The sequence below is a fragment of the Notechis scutatus genome, chromosome 4 (genome assembly GCF_049901735.1).
Source record: "Notechis scutatus isolate UNSWTSFEM ecotype Mainland chromosome 4, rNotScu1.2, whole genome shotgun sequence".
Classification (NCBI taxonomy): domain Eukaryota; kingdom Metazoa; phylum Chordata; class Lepidosauria; order Squamata; family Elapidae; genus Notechis; species Notechis scutatus.
Genome location: NC_142012.1, coordinates 153,538,345 through 153,551,879, shown reverse-complemented (window position 1 = coordinate 153,551,879; position 13,535 = coordinate 153,538,345). Strand labels below are relative to the sequence as shown.

Below are 13,535 nucleotides of genomic sequence, written 5' to 3'. Positions count from 1 at the left end.
TTTTATTACCCTTTTCACCATGACTGTTAAGAGAATCGTGGCAGTTATTAAGTGATTCATGAGGTTGCTAAGCAAATTTGCCTTCCCCCGTTGACTTTGCTTGTTGGAAACCATCCATGAAAGTTGCAAATACTGATCATCTGAGCCCAGGATACTGAAACAATCTTAATACATGCCAATTATTATTTAAAACAAGATATCAAAATTCCAGAAAGAGTGCAGAGAATAGCAACAACCATGATTGGGGAACTGGATGCTCAAACGTATGAAGAATGGTTGCGGGAATTGGGTATGTCTAGATCAGGGGTGTCAAACTCAATACCAGGGGGCTAGATTCGGCCCATGGGATGCTTAGATCTGACTCACGGGGCCGCCCTGGAAACAGAGCCCTCCTGAGCTCCAATTTCGCTGGCAGAAGGTTTCAGGATACTGTCGCAGCAGAAAACGGAGCTTGGGAGCCTGTTTTCACTGGCAGAGTGTTCAGGCCACCATAGGTGCCCCTGACAGGAGTGATGTCCAGCTGGCGATGCCCACCCAGGCCACACCTATTCTGGCCCTCAAAGTCAAATATAACCCTGATGCGGCTCTCAATGAAATCAAGTTTGACACCCCTGGTCTAGTTTAATGAAAAGAAGGATTAGGGCTAACATGACAGCAGTATTCCAATATCTCAGGGGTTGTCACAAGAAGAGGGAATCAAGCTATGATCCAAAGCACTTGAGGGTAGGGCAAGAAGCAATAGATGGAAACAAATGGAGGAGAAAAGCAACCTAGAACCATGGAGAAATTTCCTGACAGTTAGAACAATGAATCAGTGGACTTGTTCCAACACTGGAGGTTTTTAAGAAGAGATGGGACAACCATTTGTCTGAATTGATACAGGGTTTCCTGCTTGAGCAGGGGGTTAGACTAGAAGACCTCTAAGGCCCCTTTCAACTCTGCTTTTCTGTTATTCTGTAATTGCCAAGTGCCCAAATTTTGATCATATGGTTGTGAAGATGCTGGCATGGTTTTAAATGTGACAGATTGCAAGCAAAGGTGGTATTCAGCAGGTTCTGACCAGTTCTGGAGAACTGGTGGCATAAATTTTAGTAGTTCAGAGAACCAGCAAATACCATCTCTGAGCGGCCCCGCCCCCATCTATTCTCTGCCTGCTGCCTCCCAGCTGATTGGCTGGGTCTTTTTTTGTTGCCCTGCACAGGAGAACAGAGCTGGAAAGCAGGTTAGTGGAGTGGGGAGGGAATTGGGATTTTACAGTATCCTTCCCCAGCCATGCCCACCAAGCCATACCATGCCCACCAAGCCATGCCCACAGAACCGGTAGTAAAAAAAAAAATTGAATCCCACCACTGATTATAATTCATTTTTTTCAATGCCTTGTAACTTTGAACAGTCACTAAACAAATGAGTCAAGTACTGCCTGTAGAATATGGATGATGAATGAGGATAAAGTTGTATAGCACTTTGTATGTTTAAAAGCTCCATGGAACAGATGGAAGTATGTGCATACTTTTGGCAGCATGCAGGACAACAACTACAAAAATAAGCTAAGCAGGGATCTAAAAACAGCAAGAAATCCATAGCAACAGTTCAGTAGTATAATAAAATGTACAAATGAAAATACATCACTTTGGGACACTAATTAAGCAATGCCCACTGAAATAAAATAGACGCCGTAAATTATTTGACCTCTCTGTTATGAATAATTGATTTTCTCTGTTTAATCTAGTCTTTAATAACAATCTAATACTTAATCATTCTTATTTTCTTTTAAGCACCTGCTGCTTCCCATTTAATGGCAAAGTCAGGCTAGATTATGGATTACTAAACCCGAGAGGCATTTGTGATGACTTTCTCAATTTCTACACCTTTTGACAGTCAAGCAGAACTTACAGACTCACTGAATATGTAAACTAACTTCACGCTTTCTGCACGAGGCAATTCGTAGCATAATTTAAGTAGAGCCCGTGCAGTTTGGATCTAAATTTCCTTGCTAAATTTCCAACGCCTCATCAATTTACTTATGCCAGAAAGACCACTTTCCTCTTCCATTCCTGGGTTCAGAACTATTCCCAACAGCCTTCAAGTTCAGCCTCTGCCTTTCAAAAGCTGTCAGGGTCTGCAGTTATGAGCTGTCAGTGCAAAAATCTGAAGTGCCAAGGAAAATTTATAGGTGGCATAAAAATGTATGGGATTTAATATCGAATTAAATAGGGCAAGGAATAAACTGCATCAAGCCTGTTATTTGTTTACATATTTCATGCCATTTATAACCAAAACAAAATTGCTTCCTTTTTTTTAATGTCTTGACAGAGTTGCACTTAGAACCTTAGAACCTGGCACCAAGCAGATGTTCTATGAGAAAGGGACACCTTCACTATAGAAAATATCTGTTTTGGTTGCCAGGAGGGAACTGAAGCATGAAACAACCTCAGGGATAAAGTCAAATGTCTGTATCAACTGACACATTTGATTCAGGCTACCAACCAGCAAGCTTGGTTTAATTGCCAAGTCTTGAAATCTTGAGTGAGCTACATCCTTGAGTTTGTATGAGAGATTGTACAAACTCAGGCCCTAACCCTAACCGTATTTTCCCCCTTTTTCCTATAACGATCTCCGACAAGGCACAATATTAAAAACTGATAAATAAAAATGTCTTACAAACAGACCCTAGAAAGGCTGGCTGAGGGGACAAATCTTGATATTTTTTTTCCTGAAGTAGGAAGAGCAGGTGCAAAGAGTGGAGTCAAAGAGAAGAAGGCACCTGTAGCAATATGATCAAAGCCTCACCTCTTTTTTTCTGAGGTGTGATGTACATACAAAAAGGCAAGGATATAACTCTATGTTCATAAGGACCCTCTTGACTTTTTAATTAGACACTGTGGACAATCCTGCCTAGGATGTGAATTCCATAAGGTTTTTTTTTTTCCCCTAATGCATACTTGGCCACTCGGTTTCTGAAAGCATAGGCCTCCTCCCTTAACATCTGAAGATAATTAAAAACCACATTTCTTACATGCCATTTAATGTCCATGAGTTATAGGGTATTGCTTGAGGTTACCCCCTGCATTTGAGAGCTTAGTGGAGATTTGAACCAAAGCGTTCTTTCTTACAGTAGTTCAGCATTGTAAATACAACACCTTCTTATGCTGTCCTCAACAGCTTTTTCCAACTTCTCTCCTTCATCAATATGTGTGTGTGTGTGTGTGTGTGTGTGTGTGTGTGTGTGTGTGTATACTTATATGAATATGTATATCTAATCTATCATCTGTGTATCTCAAATATATGGAATTGATTATATATATATATATGTGTGTGTGTGTATCTCTGTGTGCATGTGTGTGTGTGTGTGTAGATAGATAGATAGATAGATAGATAGATAGATAGATAGATAGATAGATAGATAGATGATAGATAGATAGATAGATAGATAGATAGAGAAAGAGATAGATAGATAGATAGATAGATAGATAGATAGATAGATAGATAGATAGATAGATAGATGATAGATAGATAGATAGTATCATTTATCACCAAGGCAATGTAGAACCTAATAATGCCAAATGAGTTCTTAAGGATTTGATCTTTAGAACTTTTGGTACCATTTGTTGAGGGGGGTTTGTCTTCTAAGTTGTTTTTTTGCAGACGTTTCATTACCCAAGTAGGTTACATCATCAGCGCTAGCACTGAAGCATTGATGGTGTTTCTTAGTTTGGGTAATGAAACTTCTTCAAGAAAACAATCAAGCTTAGAGAGCACCAAGGACCCTTCATTTTAACCCTGAGGTACAAATTTTCTTTTTTACTGGCATCATTTATTGGGGATGGCAGTCTGTAACCCTACACTTGCTTTGCATGCGACTAGTTTTTAAAAGAACATGTGCTGTAGAAATGAACAACTTGGTTCCTGGCATCCAGGAAGAAAGTGACATGATACAATTGACAAATAACAAGCAAAAAACTCAAATGAAATGTCACATCACCTTGCAAAACCTTCAGCTTGTCATCAGTCGACTATTTGACCATCAAATCTACTTGATTTCAGTAGACATTTAGTTTTACTTCACTTGGAGATACAAGATAAGATTTTAGGATATCTATAAGGACCTTGGAGATTATATTCATGTATTGCTGGACAGTGAGGAGATGGAAAATGGTTTCACCAATGAATGAGAGAAGACAATATCAGTTGCTCAGATCTATGACTTGTTCAAACAGTTTCCTATTCCTAGAACAATGCTGGGCTGCCTTTTCAATTCCAAGGCTTAGAGGGATTAATTTCATGTCTGTGGAAGAGTTGAGGTTCTCTTGGGTTGAAAAATATATCTCGCACATGGCTGCCGCCTCTCTCTTTTTCCCTCAAAATGATATAATTTCAGCAATAATCTCTATTGCCAGCATCTGAAATTTTGTAGTTGCCTGGAAAAGAATCTGGACTCTGGAAAAATGAATTTGAGAGCCCACGAGTCCGACTGGGACACTTCACACTATGAAGTCACATGAGAATAAAGCCAAATTGCCAAGTATAGCGGCACTGCAAAGTAAAAAAAGGACACTGAGAGAATGGTGTGGCCAAAGCACCGGAGGAATAGGTGCCATCACCGGAAAGGCCTTGTCTGTTCTCACCCAGAGATATTCAGAAAGGGATTGGACACCACACATAGCAAGACCTTACGGGCCAAAGGCCAGGATTTGCTTATCTTCAGCTTCGTTTTCACCGGAAAGAGCTTGGCCTTTGTGACAGCAGCTTTGGCAGGTGCAATGAAGACCTGCTTTTATATATATATCTCTTCCCTTGCTCCCTGCCAAATGCATCTCTTTGAGCTGACATCCAGGTCTCACACTTTAAGTGCTTTTCCACAAAACACAGCCTCAGCCCTACAAAGAACCTGGCATTTCCTGTCATGGTTCTTTTTTTTTTTTTCAAAGACAGTCAAACTGGCAACTTTTAAAAGAGCAAAAAGACAGAAGGGCTGACATTCTCTTCCCCAGGTTTATCTCTTTAAAAAAAAAAAAAAATCAACTGCAGAGGCAGAAGCAAAAAGCCATGAACAAGGACAAGAACGATAACTGCTTAGTTACTGTTACACTGTGCACGTCTCTTGTCTATTTTGTTCTTTCATTTTTTCCATCTAATGCAGACTTTCTCAACCTGGTGACCTCTGAATGCATAAGGGCTACAAGCCCAGAACTCTGGAGCCAGAATACAAACAGGGGATTTGGCAAAATGGAGTCCAAACTGTCATGTCTTATGTGTGTTTGGGTGCATGGGCATCTCCCCTCCCTAGTCATGTGCAAATAGATTGGTTATATTTAGTTTAATTCAGGGGTCTTCAAACTTGACAGATTTAAGACTTGTGGACTTCAACTCCCAGAATTCCTCCTCCACTCATGTTAGCTCAGGAATTCTGGGAGTTGAAGTCTACAAGTCTACATAGTGTTGTACACTATGACAAATGTATCTTTTCTTTTATGTACACTGAGAACATATGCACCAAGACAAATTCCTTGTGTGTCCAATCACATTTGGCCAATAAAGAATTCTATCTATCTTTCTTCAAGTATTGAGAAAATGGCACAGGAAGGAATGAAAATTACTCAACACTCCCCCCTCCCATTTGTTTCTCAAAATAGACCCTTAAAATCATCTACCCAGCCCAAAGTCATTTAACATGGCTTTGAATTTAACTTACTTTAGAATTCACTCAGATAGATCCTGCATTCCAATGTAGACTTGTGGACTTTCTTCTACCGATGGGTGTATTTTTTTCAGTCACAAGTGTGCAGTTCAATTACAGTACAGCCAAAGATATTAGACTAGCTTTGCAGAAGGAGTCATTTGCACCACCTCTTTAGAGCAAAACGGTCCCTTCTGCAAAGCTAGTCTAATATAGTCCACCTAAATGGACCCATAACCGAACTCATTAGTCACAAACATTTTCCTTCCAGAATAACACAGCATTCTACCTAGTCCCACAAGAGGGACATTGTGGGCCCCATTCTCATGATCTGAGGCTTTCAGTGTAAATAATGCAGCAATGGAAATTGAGAAGATAATCCCTGCACCTCTGTTTCCATCCCAGTACCTCAATAAAAGTGGTGATTTCATCTATTGTGAGCCACCCAAGTTCCTAAATGAGATGTGAAGTCATACACATCGAATAAATCATAATAACATTTTTACAGGCCTGGCAAGTCATTTTCTGATGACGAAAAGGAGGAAGTAGATCCAGGAGCTTCTAATAATTTCTGAAAGGCTAGTTCCAGCAGTTTTGAAGCCAGTAACTCTACTCTGCTTGAGGCAGACCCAGCAAGTCCCAGAAGTCCTTCCTTGTACCCACTGAGTGCCTCTCACACTGTGAGGTTCACCAACACCACCCCAGTCCCAAGCAGAGGCATGCTTTAAAAATACAGCCACAGAGAATTGAGCTCCGTGAGTTAGATAGATTGGCCAAGAAGCAGGCTGGCAGGAGAGCAGACTCTAATGAGTAGTGTACCTCGGCTGTGCATCTGGTGGCTCAGTGTGACTTATTTATTGGCCTCACTCACAACAACTTTTCAAGCCTCTGCTCTGCCATGAGTCCACCTTGCATTTGGATTTGTCATTAGTTTACCAGGACAAGCTTTGATTACTTTACAGCTGTAGGACTCTTTGCTTCTGAACATCCTATCTAAGTTTGCATCTCTGATTGTGGCAGGTATCCAGCTTCCTATCGTGTGGCTGGCAGCCAGCCATGCAAGCACAGAAAAGATGTAGCCACTGGGAAGGACTATGGGTCCAAGGGCCTACCATGTAGAATAGACATATGGTTTTGGAAAAAAAAATAAGGCAACTTTTGGCAGCAGCTGGGCAGCCCAAGTTGATTTTTCTAAGATGCTAAAGACATTATACTCAATCATTTTACCAAAACAGTAGGATTGGAAAAAAAATCCCTGCCTTTTTGTATACACAAACACAGCATGAGATAGCTGCATTTCACTAGGGTAAATTCACATCATGGACACAGTGTGGTGTTCTGGGTGAAGAGACAATGCCATTCACCTTTCTGCCTTGACCAAGGGGCGTGATGGCTCAGCGGTTAAAGACACTGAGCTTGTCAGCTGGAAAGTTGAAAGCCCAAATTCAAGACCCGAGACCTATGCAATGGAGTGAGCTCCCATTAGTTGCCCCAGTTCCTGTCAACCTGGCAGTTTGAAAGCATGCGAATGTGAGTAGATATATAGGTACCCACATTGGTGGGAAGGTGACAGCATTCTGGGCACCTTGGTATATAATCATGCTGGTCACATGACCACAGAAATGTGTCTGGACATCACTGGCTCCCTCAACTAAGAAGAAGGGATGAGCACTGCCCTCTAGAGGACTGGACACTGGACACTGGACACTGGACACTAACCTTTATCTTTACCTAAGGCCTTGACCACTGGTTCCTGTAGCCGAAAAGAGATTTTGGTGCTTGTGCTATGCATATCTCACTCTTCTAGGGCTGTATTTGCCTGGAAAAGTTAGAAGAATCTTCCTGAACTATAGAAGGAAGCCCCTCAGTGCATAAACTTTAGTTCATTTTTAGAAATAGGCATATGTATTGCACTAGAAAGCCGTTCAAATGGATGGGTGCTTTTCACAAATTTTCATGAAAGCAAAGCTTTCTACAGTTTGAGGGTTAGTGTGTGTGTGTGTGTGTGTGTGTGTGTGTGTGTGTGACACACATTGTTGGCAGCAAACAATTCATCTTAGCTCATCAAAGGCTAATACAAATTTTTTAAAAAATGTTTTAATTTGCCCTTAGAATGATAAGCAAGTAACAAGTTAATGTTTTGGGCAGTTTAAAAGGAATTCTACCTAATCACTTATAAGGGAGGAGGAATACCAGGAGCGGAACCTGGTGGAAATTTTAACCAAGTAGATGGCTTTATGTGGGGGGAAACTGGCTCTTAATATCAAATACATATTTAAAAACCACAGGACAGTGCTACTTTGACAGAAGAAACATTTTGTAGTATTCTGAGATAAAACATTGTTGAAAATATTTTTGCAAAACCCTATTCCCCACCCCCCCATATCTTCAATGATAAACAAACTGCAAAGTGATTCACATATTCTGTGAGTCTGTGGTGACACAGACGGGCAGATTCACCACAAAATACTGATGGATTAATTGAATTTTATGTATTTACTTTAAGGAAAGGAACTGAGTGTTTACAGTTCAGCAGGAAAAAGAAGTACTGTTTCTGCATCAAAGTGCTGAAGTCTGGTACATAATTAATTGCAAATTCTCAGCTACCTTGAGCTTAGTTTAGTGGCCATTTTACATTTGTGAGAATGGTAATGCCCCATGAATAAACATGAATGATAAGTATATAGATCTATATAAATACATGCGTTATTTACGAAGAACACCTGGATGCAGCTTTCTGTCTCAAAGCTGTTCATGACATAGGTGGAGGAAAGAAAAGATAGGCAATTCAATATGCCCCTTATTAAAATAATCATTGACTTGTTCATGGGCAAGACGGATGACATTTGCAAGAATCCTTGTTTTGCATCTCCTACTCTTATTCTATTCAACCCTTTGGTGAAATATATTTCTCAGGAAAATGTATTTATGATTTAAAATGTATCCTGATTTAATAGGGAAAAAATGGTTCTTGCCACAACAGGAGTGAACACACATTTTTTTTCCCCCGAACTGACTTTCAGACTACAACTACAGCTCTTCCAACCCACATTTTCTTCTTATCAAGAAAACTTGTGGAAGATTAATTTTCTCAGCATGTCTTCCTTTTAAAGTGGCTGTTTTTCAATGCCATTTAAAGATAGCATTCTGATCAATTCTTCATGGTCATGTGCTCCAACCAAAGGAAGGTGCCCAAATCAATCTGTCCCACATCAGCAAAACAACAGATGCTGCCGGAAAGAGGAGGCAAAAGGAGTCGTTATCTAACAAATGCAAACATCTGCATACCAAAGTATGTGCTCAGACACTCGAATGTGTTAAGGTTTTGTCAAGAGGGGAACCATGCAACATTTTATAAGGGAGACGATGCCAACCCTGCTCAGAGAATGTTATGATTAAACTGCAGCCAGTTAAAGTGGCTAATTAATAAAAGAAAAGCCTACTATCTTCACAGGTTCCTGTAACATGATTGATTGATTGATTGATTGATCATATGTTATTGAGTTACTATTGGCTCTTAGCAACCACATAGATTCCCCCCCACCCCGTGGCTTGTAATGTGAATGTATCTGTTGTCAGTGGAGGTTCTCAGTCATCCCAGGTCATAGTAGTCTTAAAATTACTTTTTCAAAAGGCAACTGGACTAAGAAGACATTTCACTTCTCATCCAAGAAGCTTCACCAGCTGTGACTGGGTGGTGGGAAGATAGAAGGATAGGTTCTGACAGTATTAGGAGGGGGGGAAGGAGAATGGATGGATTGTATTTTTGTTGTAGTCATCTGAGAGCTATTGAGACCACTTGGGGGTTTATCTGTGCCCTGTTGTGCCCATTATATGTTATCTGTTATATTAGCTTCATTTAACGACCCCATAATTCTTCACGGGTTGGAGTCTGGGCAACTGAATGGAGCTAGCCATGTGTTTACTGGCCGGATGCCCTTTCTGACACCAATGCAGAGATTTGTTCAGCAGATATATTCTCCTTGTGCCCAAAGAGAGAAATATCTGCCTCTACCTAGGATTGAACTCACAGCTTCCTGATTGTGAGGCGAGAGCTCCAACTCTAGGCCACCGCATCACTCCCATATGTTATCTGTTATAACTATGTCTATACTTATACCTGTAATCTTATAATCGCTTCACAAAATAAATAAATAAATAAATAAATATCTGTATCCTGTTAAAATATCATAGAAGACAGCATCTAGAAACTCGTACACTAATTTGAAGTATGTTCAATGGTACAGGGCCTTCCCAATCAAGAATAGCCAAGGGATAGGAAGAACGAGAAGGCCGCCATAGCTGGCGGCTCCTGGAAGCAAGGAAGCAGCATCAAGAGCTCAGACAACGGAATGGGATATGAATTAGGCAACTAGTCCACAATTCCAAACCTGACACTGTTAAATCCATTGGGCAGGCAATGTTAAAAATAATTATTCAATTGGCTATATAAATAGTTTCTGCACATAGAATTGCAGGGAAGGAAATTTTGTCTTTCTCCATTAGATAACAAAACATCTTGGGCCAAGCTGAAATGGAATCTGTTATGGTGATATCATTTCATCTGCAATTCCCCCAAAACGTCTGTAGAGAAATAAAATACCTTAATTGTTTCACACCAGCAGATACCATTAGGATGGATGTAGAGGTTGCCCATCAGTTCTTTAAACATGCCCCACTGGTTACTGAACGTTTTTTCTGCATTCATACAATAAATTGAACCAGACTAATCAAACAGGTTGGAGTCTTACATAATGTTAAACTACAAAAATAACCTAATTAAGGTTAACACTAATCAAATTTAGCATGTTGTGTGGCTGCATTTTCTAGGTAATTAACCAACCTAGTTAAGTGTGGCGCTCTATAGCCCTGGAGAAACCACCCTTTCAAAGCAATATTATAATTCCTCTTATGGTTTAAACTCGGTTTGAATATCATTTATATTTTTAGATAAGGGAATATTAATTTGAATGTACTGTAAGGATATACCATATTTTCCAGACTATAGAGCGCATCAGAATATAAGCCGCACCCACTACATTTTAAAAGAAAAAATATTTTTACATATATTAGCCGCACCAGACTATAAGCCACAGATATATACGTTGTGAAATGAGATATTTACACAGAAAGAGAAAAATGCTCTTCGCATGCGGCCAGACATTTCCAACGTCTCACCATTGATTCATTAATGCCAAGCTTACGTGCAGCAACTCTATTTCCTTCCTGGATAGACAGATCGATTGCTTTCAACTTAAAAGCTGCATCCTAAGCTTTTCTTCGTGTACTTTCCATGATAAGGGTGTGAAAAATATTTTGCGTTCGTGCGTGTCGTGCTGCTTGCGTCGAGCGCGCCAAAAACTACCGGTAGCGTCTTCTTCTTTGCATTGACCTCTTGCATCTGTCACGTTTTTGTGCCCCCTGATGGCAGTTAGCAAAGAAAAATCTATAGATAAGCCACATTGTTGTACAAGCCGCAGGGTTCAAAGCGTGGGAAAAAAGTAGCGGCTTATAGTCCATAAAATACGGTAGTTGCATGGATGGAGGGCTAGACAGAGAGTGGTCTTATAAGTTATTCAGTTCAGAAAGCAAAATTAATAGGAGAGCCAAAGAAAATGCAACAGAGGGGGAAAAAATCTTGTCGCTCAAGATAGTCTTTCCAGTAGCTTCTTCCAAAGGTTGAGGAGGAAGACGGTGATGAAAATGATGATGATAGTGGTGGTGTTGATATCCATTCAGTTGTGTCTGACTCTTGGTCATTCTGTGGGCCAGGTCTCTCCATGTCTTTCAACCTTGCACTACTTCTTTGAGTTGTTCTATGCTCTGGTTGGCATCAGCTTTGATGGTCTCCAGCCACCGTGTGTTGTTTGGTAGCCTGATTTCGTTTTACTGCTAACTCTTCCAAACATAATTGCTTTCTACATTGAATTCCCCCTCATCAAATGCCCAAAATAAGTGAGACACAGTTTTGTGATTCTTTATTAATATAATTTCTACCAAACTCAAACAACATGATCAATGTGTTGTGTTTAATTGTGTTGCGTGTTTATTGCTTTGTTGACTTGACTTATAGGAGATTATTTTATTGTTGATGGTGGTATTGAATTCTTTTTAATCATAGTTAATTCATATTGTCCTTTTTTGATTATCCCTTGGTGAATAATTCAATAATGGTAAGAATTGTAATCAAAACCTGTAAAATAAAGAAGTTTGAAGCTGAAATTGCAGACAGCTTCGATGAACATGATAGCTTTTTAAAAATTTAATTTAAAGCAGTTGTTTAGTCATTCTGAAAAGGTCTGGATGTCAATTTAATTTCCAGTGACAACTTCCAATGAAAAGAACCATATTTTAAAAAGATGCAGCATAAGTCCACTTAGATTTTTCTATCATTTCGGCTCAGTTTTCTTTTCATTCTATAAATGAAATTAGGCATTACATCTTCAGACCTTGGTACCATCTGCGAAATGGGTGGAAACCTAGCTCCTGAAACGTTATAGGACTCTGGGATATAATTTTGCTACTTGGAAATAGTACCTTTTTTTTAAAGGCAACTGTTTGAAAATAAAGCAATGCTTTTAACAAAAAAAATACCGCAAACAGGTGGCTGCCATATTTTTGACAGCCCTTCTCTTTTTATGGTTGTCCACAGGTTGGAATTATAGAAGACTTCCTATACCAATTAGAAGATAGTTTCTTAAAAACCAAGAAACTCAGAACGGCAAGACGACAGAAAATGAAAATGAAGAGGCTTCAAAGCGAACAGCCGTGCTAGGCCTACTAAGGAGAGACTCATATCCTGTGCCAGAAATGGCAAGAGAGGACACTTTTACTACAGGAATTTGACAATGCAGGTTGGCCTTCAAATTAATGAGATGTCCCTTCCATACAACTCATCTTAACAACCGGCTCCTGCACTTCATTAGTCTCATCAGACAGGAATAAATATTCATGAGATGCTTGACAGGGTATTGTGGTCTTGTTTATTCAAACCTACTCAGGAATTTCAACCACTACTGTATACCCAGTTTTGGGTGCAATACATTCAATGCAATTTGGGCTGATCTTTTCCATTTGTAACGCTAAATCTTTTCCTGGATCAGATCCTGCTGGACTGTGTCCTATTTCTTTTCAATCAATTCAGGACTATACAGAGGGTGATCTCTTTCAAAGAAATTTCAGAGACTTAATTGTGATGCGCATGAACATATAAAATGGCTGCAGGTCATTGATCATTACCGACTTGGATGTGCAACATATGGATCACCAAGTTGAATGCAGCCTACTGAATATCTATGGTGATCCATCAAGTATGTTCACAATCATAAGACCACACTTGGAATATTGCATCCAGTTCTGGGTTACCATGATACAGAAAAGATGTTGAGACTCTAGAAAGAGTGTAGAGAAGAGCAACAAAAATGGTAAAGGGTCTGGAGGCTAAACCATATGAAGAATGATTGAGGGAATTAAGTGTGTAACTAGTCTACCGAAGAGAAGGACTAGGGGTAATATGATAGCAGTCTTCCAATACTTAAGGGGCTGTTAAAGGAAAAAAGGAGATCATCCTATTCTCCAAAGCACCTGCAGGCAGGATAAGAAGTAATGGATGGAAGATCATTAAAGAGATATCCAACCTAAAATTAACAAGAAATTTCCTGGCAATCAGTGGAATGGTTTACGTCCAGAATTTGTAGGTGCTCCATCATTGGAGTTTTTCAAGAAGAAATTGCACAATAATTTGTCTATGATGGTATAGGGTGTTCTGCATTGAGTGGGGGGAGGCTTGGATGAGAAGACCTCCAAGGTCCTTTCCAACCCCATTATTTTATCTTCTATAAGAAACAAACCTTGCTAA

General features: G+C 39.8%; 1 protein-coding gene across 1 annotated transcript in view; it reads left to right on the top strand.

Moving 5' to 3' along the window:
- The window catches only part of SPATA16 (spermatogenesis associated 16), a 213,933-nt gene extending 201,294 nt beyond the window's left edge, over positions 1-12,639 (top strand). Inside the window, exon 10 of the mRNA XM_026668387.2 lies at positions 12,330-12,639. Coding sequence (XP_026524172.1) covers positions 12,330-12,452 — 123 coding nt within the window. The 3' untranslated portion in view covers positions 12,453-12,639. The remainder of the gene's footprint in view (positions 1-12,329) is intronic.
- The last annotated feature ends 896 nt before the right edge of the window (positions 12,640-13,535 follow it).